At 37.5% G+C, this 10181-nt stretch overlaps 1 protein-coding gene across 2 annotated transcripts in view; it reads left to right on the top strand.

The window, feature by feature from the left end:
- Positions 1-243: 243 nt before the first annotated feature.
- The window catches only part of LOC131028053 (DExH-box ATP-dependent RNA helicase DExH1), a 187239-nt gene continuing 177301 nt past the window's right edge, over positions 244-10181 (top strand). The window contains exons 1-2 of one of the 2 annotated variants that reach the window (XM_059220056.1): positions 244-914; positions 1618-1820. Coding sequence is in view for 1 of the 2 variants with exons in the window: in XM_057958233.2 (XP_057814216.2) it covers positions 819-914 (96 nt within the window). In the remaining variant the exon portion in view is untranslated. The remainder of the gene's footprint in view (positions 915-1617; positions 1821-10181) is intronic. The other variant, XM_057958233.2, reaches the window with a different exon arrangement.

Below are 10181 nucleotides of genomic sequence, written 5' to 3'. Positions count from 1 at the left end.
ATATATTTATGTAAATTTTTTATTAAGTAAATTCAATTGTGAAAAGTGATATCGTCCTCCAGTAAATTTGCATTTTAAATAGAAACCTACAATTTTTTATAAAATATGCTAATTTTAGAATTCAAAAAGGAATTGTTTAAAATATTTTTAGAACACAAAAATCAATTCTTTTAAAATATTGTTTTTAATTTTGAATGAATTAATTAACAAGGTCAAGGGTGCATACTGGATACTGCATAGACAATGGTGCTTATTTATTTCTTGAAGGATAATCATTGAAATTCTTTGAAAGCTTTGTAAGAGAACTCGCCGTATTCAGTCTTGCTTTGAGATTATTGAAGACAATTCAAGCCTGAACTGAGATCATTAAATAATATATTCGTCTATTTGGATGTATTTCACTGGTTACGGGTGGACTTTGGATATTAACAATCAGTCGTGCCTCCTCCTTTCTCTTTAATAATCTGTTAGACCATGGAAAGAGGCGTCCATAAGCGTGAAAGAGGCTTGATAATCGCGAGAAGAGGCAGAGGAAAACCCGGAAATAAAACAGTGGGAAAACGGTAAAAAGACCGATAGAAATGATAGGACAACTGTAGCCTAAACGCCTTCAACGTGATTAATAGGGTCAGAAATGCAGGTGGTCCTGATTTATTTCTCGAAGGATATGCAGTGAAATTCTTTAGAAGCTTTCTACGAGAACTCGCCGTATTCAGTCTTGCTTTAAGATCATTAAAGACAATTCAAGCCTGACCTTATTTTCCAATACCTGGACCTCATAAGCAGACGGCTTGAAAGAGGGAGCAATTTGCAATGCGATGGCTCCAAAACCATATTCAAGGAAAATGGATCACGAGGGAGTGCCAATATGGCTACAGCATAAAAATCGCCATATACAGCTGCGCGAAGAAAGGGTATGACCTTATAAGTGAAATCCAAATTTCAATTTCGTAGAATTTTAATTTTGCGAATATTAAGAGAGGTTGTGGGTCACTGCGACGCTGTATACGGTAAGTTTGAAGATGCAATTATAACTCACATTTACCCATTACCCTTAAATGCAACCTCGCTAGATGTCTGAAGGCATGGCCCTAAATTAGTTTAAGCCGACCGAGAATGTATGCTGGGCTGGAAACAGTTTGGATTGGGAATTGATTTAGAAGAAAGACAGCCAAAGTGCAGCTTTTGTCTTTTTTTGAAAGTTAAATTGGCTTTTTTTGGGCAACCTTCAGCTTAGCAGCTTAGCTGCTACGAATGATTCTTTGGTGGGAGTACAGTTTCTATTTTTTTATATTTTACATTTGTCCTTTTTTGGGATGGCCTTTGGTTTAATTTCCACAAATTCACGATGGGGTTCACACCATTCTTTACACCAGCCATGCAGTGTTTCATCGAATTTCAAGGCTCTATGTTTCTTAACTTTTGAACTTGAGCTGCTGCTTTAAGATCCCATTATGTTTGCAACTGACTCCAATCTCATCTAATTTCAAGACTTTATGTTTCTTAGGGTTTGAACTTAAGCCTCTGTTTGAAAGCCCATTTCTACTTGCATCTAACTCTGTACCCATCACGTTGAATGCAATATTTCATCTAATTTTAAGTTTTTGTGTTACCTAGGGGTTGATCTCGAGCCTCCTCGTTGGAAGGCAACTTTGATCCCCACAACTGGTATTTTGACGTCGATTGTCATTATTTTGATTGTGAAAATCACGAGGAAATGCACTTTTATTGCTTGTTGGCTGTGGAGGTGTTGTTGGTGGGGCTGACTACTCTGCCTGGGTGAAGCACACTCGCGCGCCCTTGTTCTTCAAATTATATTGGTAAAATGCCTTTTTACTTGGTAATTCCTGCATAAATGTTCTTTTGACAGTTTTCCTTCATATGGTTCTATCTTACAGTTGGTGTACTGTAGGTTTTTTTTCCCTTCTACCCGGTATCCTCCTTGATCTCCTCCATCATCTGGAGCATGCCTCGTGTTAGAGCTTCTATACATCCTGTTTCATTTTTATTATTCTTCACTTCTCCTAGAGCATTAGAATGTTTTGTTTTCAGTTTCAATGTTTCATGAGATTATTATATCAATATGCTTTATTTCACCACTATCACTATTTCAAACCATTAGGAACTTTTTTTTTCATTTTATGTAGCCATCCTTCAAGCCCACAATAGAGATTATTATATCATATGCCTTATTTCGCCACCATCACTATTTCAAACCATTAGGAACTCTCTTTTTTCATTTTCTGTAGCCATCCTTCTAGCCCACAATATATGCTTGGACAAGTTTCATGTATTCCTTGTTAGGTGTTATAAATTTTATTGTCATGACAAATAAAGTAGAATTCTTTCTCAGACACCTTGTGCAGTTTATCCCAAGTTCTCTTGTTGGTTGATTGTGCATTGATAAACCTGATTACTAGTCAATAGCCACTTCTTTGAGTGTGGCTGGAAATGAGTGAAATTGATGGTATTCATCTATTTGTCATTCGGGAACCCAAATGCTTATACATCTTTAAAATGGTGCATTGGATCTTCAGACCTATTACTTATAAAATTTGTCAGCGTTTGCTTCTTATAATTTTGAGTAGGAGAGGGAGCAACCATATCTAGTTGTGGGGCTTGATGTGACTCTAATGGTAAGATCCGAAGGTTTGTCTAGTATCTTCCTCTATTCTTGCAATACTATTTGACATATCTAAATCCTCAACCCTTCTTGTTTCCTTAAGTATCTGTACATTGCATTGGTTGCTTTGTTGATTGTAACTAGGTAGAATGCGGATTCCAATTGCCTTAAGGCAACATTGGAATCCGCCAAGGGCTGGGCCCTTCTCTCCCTTCTCACACGCCACACTAAAGGGAAACGTGTTCCCTCTAATAGGGCCGACCCTATAAAGTAATAAAACAAATAAAAGGGATCAACACCAAGCCGACCTCAAATAGGTCCTCTTGCCTCATATAAATAAACAACTACTTGACCTCATTAACATTATGATATCACATGCGATAATCATTCTGCAAGTGCGAAAATTAGAAAGAAAGAATTCTAAATGTGAAGTGAAGGAAGTGTGCATTGAGGCGATTGTTAATACAAGGGTGAACTTCAATAGAAGATGCAAATTGCAAGACATATGTGAAACCAAAGACAATTTCTAGATCTGCTCATCTGAAGGTCATCTTGCTGTTATATGCAAAACAGATTCAAGAGGTGTATTGCTGTGTGAAAGGCTTAGACAAATTGGTGTGCCACATCAAAGCTACCAGCTAAGTAATGTACTGTTACAATTGGATATAATTCATAGTCAGATCTGAAGATCTGTTGGCTGGGTTTTTCCTCCTAGGAGGTTTTCCTAGGGTATTTGTGTGGTGTGTTCATTTTGTTCAATTTATGTTTATGTCTAATTCTGAAAGTAATTAAACTAAACAACAAATATATTGATTTAGTAATTAACTTCAGTTTTCTGAGTATAGGTTAAATCTGAAAGTCTAAAATTCAACAGCTTTCAAGCTCTCTTTGCTTGAGCTTGTCTCCATGTTGAGTCTTTGGTTTGGTCTTTTCTAATAGGAATTCCTTGACTACTTGAGTATTTGCTCTTTCTTCTTCTATGAGGAAGTTATTATAATCCACCTTACAAAAAAACCTTCCCTGAAAATAATTGGGCTTGATCAACTTGGTCGATTTCTCTACAACACTTTTCAAACCACACTTGGTTTCAAAAACCCACTTGTCCAATTTTTCTGATATGTTACTAAAACCCAACTTTCTATTGGTCCATGTATATGTTCCGTTGCTTGTTGCTATCTCCATTAATTGACACCTATCCACGCAGTTGTCAAAATTAGATGGGGACTGAAGTCTTCTCTTTATCCCTCCTCTCTTATTGCTGCTCCTTAGGATGGCATTAAAATCTCCTCCCAAAACATGAAAATTGTTGAGCCAAGTTGTAAGGAAATTTTCTATTTCTGCTCATGTAGCTCGTTTGCTAATGCAATCCATTGGGTCATACACATTGGTTAGCAAAAATTGAAGATTAGAAATGAGGCTCTTTACCTTGCAGCTCAACCCATTGTTTGCCTTTAGCTTCTCTTTCCTCTATCATTGTTTGAGGTCTCCAAAGAGGTACTAAACTTTTAAAGGTCCCATTCGCTTGTACCCTCTCTCCCTACCAATTTGAATCTCCTCTCGAGTTGTTCCCCTTCTGCTATAGACAATTTCGTGTCTTGCAAAAGAAAAATATCGGCCTTCGCACTCTCCAGGTGGCTTTTGACCACCCTTTGTTTGTTAGGGGCATTTAAGCCCTAACATTTCACAAAAGGAGCTTCATTGTCCCTTGGGAAGGGTGTTTCCCTTTCTTGATCTTAGTATTCTTGTTATCTTTACTTGGCCTTCTACATCTCCATCTATGTTGCATTTTTCTTGATTAGATTTCCTCCCAATCTTCTTTCTCTCCCCACAATCCGGTTCCACTCATGTTGCTTTCTTGAGAGGAACCCCCAGTTTTTCTTGAAATTTGTTTGACTTTTTAGTAGATTCTTCCTTTTGGTTTGTATCTACAACTCCATCCCCAATCAGTCTTACCAATTCTTCTTGACAAACATCCTCAAAAGTCTCTTCTATTGTAAGCCGCTCATTATCCTCAAAATTGGTTCCAAAAACATCATCTTGAAACTCGGGATCCCCAAATAAATCACGAGCAATTTTAAGGGTAGCTTTATTAATCTCTTAGTGTCGGTGATTGGATTCTAATATCAAATTCATTTTCAGTTTCTTGGTGTCAACCTCTACATTAGCCTATATATTCTTCTCTCAAATCTTCCTTACCCCCCATGGCTCTTACAATCTTGTCATTTGCCTAGCAGGGAGTTGTGAGGGCGTCAAACAAACCCTGCTCCAACAAGGGACTTTGTTTGCTGTATTGACCTCCTCTAAATCCGTTGCCTTTGGAGTATCTTTGTCCTTGCTAAGGCTCGCTCTGTGTTCCCTAATCTCTGTTCCTCTCCTAAATAATTCAGTCTTGTTACACTCTTCATGGTCATCTCCTACTCCAAACCTATATGCATTGGAAGTTTCTCTAGCATACTTCTCCTTTGCTACAATATTTTTGCCTTTCCCTTCTAAGCCTTTGTTTCTCTTTTGGTTTGAGGTTGCTTTAGTTTTTGGAGTATTGACTCTTTTTTTGGCCATTTTAATCCTTGGATACTCAATTTCTACCTTCTGTATCTATACCCATGTTTTTGTTATGATTTCCAACTCCTCCCAACAACCACTTTCCATGTCAATTAGCACACGAACTTTGGCATTTGTCATCCCTATTTCTTTCCCCATTCCTCTATTTGTTTTAACAAATCTCCCTAATTCCTCCCCTATTATGCATAGTATATCTTCACACCAATATTCTGTGGGCAAGTTTTTGACACTTACCCACATCAGTGTTATGCCTAATTTCCGAGCATGGCGATCAAAATTTGGTTCCCAGTCTTTCACAAAAAATCCTACCTTCTCCATCATCATAGGCCCTTCGTTCATGATTTCTATTTTTTGATCTTTTCAAATGCATTCTACCAAACAGTAATCATTTGCAATGGGTCTCACTTTGATATCTTTGCTCTAGCTTTCCTCCCACTAGCCTTAAATATCCTTTTGAGATACTCCAACCCTAGCCCATTTGACGTAAAAGGCTCTCTCCTTCAATTTGTCTCCATTTTTGGCAAGGATCTTGGTGGGAATGACTATTGCTTTACTCTTTGGCATTTGTAGAGGAGCAAACTCCATCCTTCTATTATCAACTAAATTGGTTGGCCGAATCCTCTAACGCCCATATGGCTAGTTTTGCTGTTGCCTTTGTGCCCTAGTTGGGAAACACCCATTCTCTCATAGAGTAGCCCCAACGAACCTTTGTCTGGTTGGAATCTTATTCACACTAGTAAAAAATGGAGGTAGCCTATTTGTTCCGTGCATGTGTCTTCTTGTTTCCTCCCAACTCCATTTGAAGCTTCCATTCTAAAAGGTTAGTCGGGCCCTGGTCATGGCCTCCATCTCCTTGCCATTTAAAATTCTTGCTTGACAAAACCCAAAGAGAAATTGCGTGAGAAAGAGATAGAGATTGCCTATAGTCGAATAAGAGTCACCCAAACCTCACGCATGCTGGAAGTAGCCTTGATCAACTTGTTTCATTGTAGTGGTTGGATTGTTGGAGCCATGACTAGGGCCGAGAAACCCTAGCCCGTGCCGCATTAGAAATGCTCGGGAGCTCTAAAATTGAGAATCTAAAATTTAAATTTTTTAATATATCTAAATATATATTAATTAATTAAATTTTTATTTAGATTTAAATATGAAATATTTCGGGGGTAACCTTGTATTTTGAGTGTTTGGTAAGGTTGTGCTAAGGATTTGGGTTCTTCCCATGTAGGTTCAATGTTAAACTCTTGCTGGCCGAGCTAACTCAATGGGCATGGTATACGGGTTGTTGTACCCATCCTCAAGGGACTAGTTTCGCCTCATCGTGCCCCATTGGCAAACCAACTCGGGATCAAAAAATAAGCCCAAGGCAACGTCTAGTGGGAATGCTGGGATAAGATGTGGGTATACCCTTGGGTAATAAATAAAATAAAAAATGAATGATTTCATTAAATTAATTGTAGGTCCTTGGTTTTTTTTTTGAAATTAAAATAATAAATATTGTATATTATAGATTATTAAAATTAGATTGTTAAATCAATTTATAATTAGTTGTGTTTAAACTTTTATTATTTAGGGGAGATTAATCATGGCATTATTATTGTTTGATATTGAAGAAAACAATAACAAGTGGATCAAATGATTGTGGAAATATGTTACCATTCTTGACAAAATTCAAGGTTTTGGAGGTTACAAACGGGTATGTCATGAGTGCCTAAAAAGAGTACAAAGGTTCCTCTACTAGGGTTCATGGGCACCTTTGCCACATAATAGGGGTATGGTGTGCTATATGTCTTGTGTAATGCTCCCCCAAGGAGCCCCCAAGGATATGCGCTAAATACACATAAGAATGCATGGAATAATTTTTTTTGAAACATTTAAGATTAACATATGCATCTCATAGAAGAACTATAGCCCAAATCTTGAACTTATGACAACTTGCTGACATGCGACAACGCACATGCGAAAGACTTAAACATTCTAAACACCAATTGAGCACATGAATAGGTCTCCAAACACATAAGGCATGGTCAACAAGGTGATTAGACTCACACAAGACCCTCCTAGAAGTTACAAGTGTCAACTTGGCAAATAGGACTTTCTACTAGGTCCTAGGTGTCATCGATGGGCTCCGACAAGCATCGACTCACACCCAAACGCCATCAACATCACCCGAACTCACTCTAAACACCTTAGAGACACCTTGGAGTTCCCTCGATGCTACGAATTGTGAAAGGCACCTTCAATGAGGTCAAACTAACCCTTCGATCTTTCAGAAACACTATTAGACAAGCAAGCTGAATAGGGGTGCAAATGAAGGATCCAAGCATCCTGTCAGGACATTAGTGTGGTGCGCTCTAGTGCTCCACACATGCAAGTGTCCTCAACTCTTACTGGTGTCCACTTTATGTGCAAATGTCCTCAACTCGCTCTAGTGTCCACTTTTTGTGCAAATGCCCTTTGATGATTGGTAAATCCACGCTATCATCCTTCAGATGCACATTTGTCCAAGGCAGTGAGCGAATTGGCTTAATAGTATGGTCCCTCAAACAAAAAACATGTAGAATCTCCAACTCATGATGAGCATCATTGGTTGAAAATTTTGTACACTTGGGAAGGTGTGCAAAATTATGGTTTCAGCCACAACGTGTGAGTTAAAAACTCTCCAAATTCTAAGGGAAGGCTCCCCCTTTCCTACTTCTAACTATTACGAATTAACTAAACCTATAAATACTAATTTAACTTGGGTGGGTCAACATCCTTTTCTCTTTTTCAAAAAGATGACTCTTTTCTTGTTTTTTTAGAAAAGAAACTACAACTTAGAGCTACAAATTTAGAGACTTTCAAGAAATTTTGACAATTACAAAAATGCTTATACAATAAGAAGCGAAGTTTCCATAAAAGCACAAAGTCTTCCGTCGCTTCCCCGGGACGGGAAAATAGAAATAGAAGCCCAAAGTCTTCAACTCTTCTATTGTCCTATCAACCTTTCAAGATGATTATAATAGTAACAACCTACAACATACAACAGTTCAAAGTCTGTCAATTTAATGCACTTCTAAACTGTAATGAACAATATTAGTTACAAGCACAAAATCTTGTAGCTTCTTCTTTTCATGGACACTTAACTATGCTAATTTAACCTTCAATATTTGCAGCACAAAGTCTGCAAGAAGTCAGATTAAAGCTTTTTCCAACAACCTTACTAGAATCTCAAGTATATGCAGAAAAATATATCACTATGACATGAGAACACAATGGTTATATGAACAAAGTATCAACACAAAGTTTGAAAACTCAAGTGCTCTCCTTATATTGTTGAGAATCAAATTTACAAGTATAAAACACAAAGTTTTTATCGCTGTAAATTTCTGTAGAGTTTTCTTGCTTGCCAAAAAGATAGATATTACATTGAGCACTCTCCAATATATATAGGAGAGGAGCTAAGAGCAAAAAGTGGGAGAGGTCTAACTAACAGGACTTATTCCACAACTAACTATGACTTATTCCAAATTACAGTCCTATTGTCTTTCAACTTGTAATTTGTTTACATGTAATTACAAATTACAAGTAATGTGGCTACTTGTAATTACAAGTTTTGATATTACATGTAATTTGTCAAAAAGGAAAATACATCCTACAACAAAACAAAAACATGATTTAAGTGTCAGGAGACACTTCTTGTCCCTCTCTATTTCTGGCCATGAAATCTTGGAATTGCGAATTGACTCCTACAATTAATCAGGATTTGGACCCACTATATTTCTTGCAACAACAATAGTTTTGATGATGACATCGAAATATCTTACTATTGCTACTCCATGTTCCTCAAGAATAGATTGTATCTTATCAAGAAAGACTTGGCAATTCACAAATTTATTGATTGAAGCCATTGTAAACTGTTCAGATTCAAGCTCCTGATGAAGCCTTGACACCAACTCAGAAAGTATTACATTTTTCAGGAAGCAACTCTTCATCCCGACTTACTATCTTGGAGGACATTTTCTTAAAACTAGAAATAATATCCTGCTCTACTTCAACACCTATTTCTAGAGTGGCTTCTACATCTTTAATTAGGTCCTTAACAACTAATGACTTATTGATCGTAAGCTCTTCAAATTCAATGTACCTTTCTCTAGTTGGTATCACATTGTTGTTGCACAGGATTTCTAACTTCACTTGATCCATCTCATGCCAAATTTTCAAATCCTTTTCAATAGATTCCAAACTTTGCTTTAAAGCTTCAAAAGTCTGGTTTAGCTTCATCTTTGCTGCTCTCACATTGACCAACACCTGTAAAACTTTCTTCACCACTTGAGTACTTTGATCTGCCAGTTGATCTATACCCAAGAATCAGTAGCCTTTGCCTTTTGCGCAACTCTTTCAACCTGTTTGATGGATTCCTTAGAAGTGGAAGAAGTCAAGGGATCAATCTTTTCTGAAGATTTAGTGATCGTTTGGATCACTGAAATGAGTTGTACATTCTTCTCCTTGAGTATATCCTTCTTTGCTAAGAGTTCATCATAATTCTGAACCAATGAGGCTACAGAGTCTTGAGCATCATGCATCATTCCGACATGCGTCTGTTTTCCTAGCTCCACTCTCGTGAACCTGTAGTCAGATAGCTGCATTTCCCCTTGTGGCTTTTTTGTAAGAGGTTTTGCCACCTCTGCATACTTCTTCATCTTGTTACTATCTACAATCACTCGTGAATCTGTTTTGGCTTTCTTGGCAGCCTTTGGCTTGGATTTTCTAAGTTGCTAAAAGTCAAACACACCAAGAGAAATTTCCTGCTTCTTCCTCTTAGGAGTGATTGAGCTCAACCATGGTGGCAAATCTAACGAGCTTGCCTCAGTAACAACAACTGTAGTTTGAGTAGAAATTTTATGTCTATACTATAGTTGTCATTCTAGGGGAGGGGCCTCGGTTTGAACAGCAACAAGTGTTTGCTTGGATGACATATTATGACAGGCTTCAAACATGAACCTATTGAAGCTTACAA

This window comes from Cryptomeria japonica, chromosome 1 (assembly GCF_030272615.1).
Source record: "Cryptomeria japonica chromosome 1, Sugi_1.0, whole genome shotgun sequence".
NCBI classification, from domain to species: Eukaryota; Viridiplantae; Streptophyta; class Pinopsida; order Cupressales; family Cupressaceae; genus Cryptomeria; species Cryptomeria japonica.
This window is presented reverse-complemented; position numbering and strand designations above follow the sequence as displayed.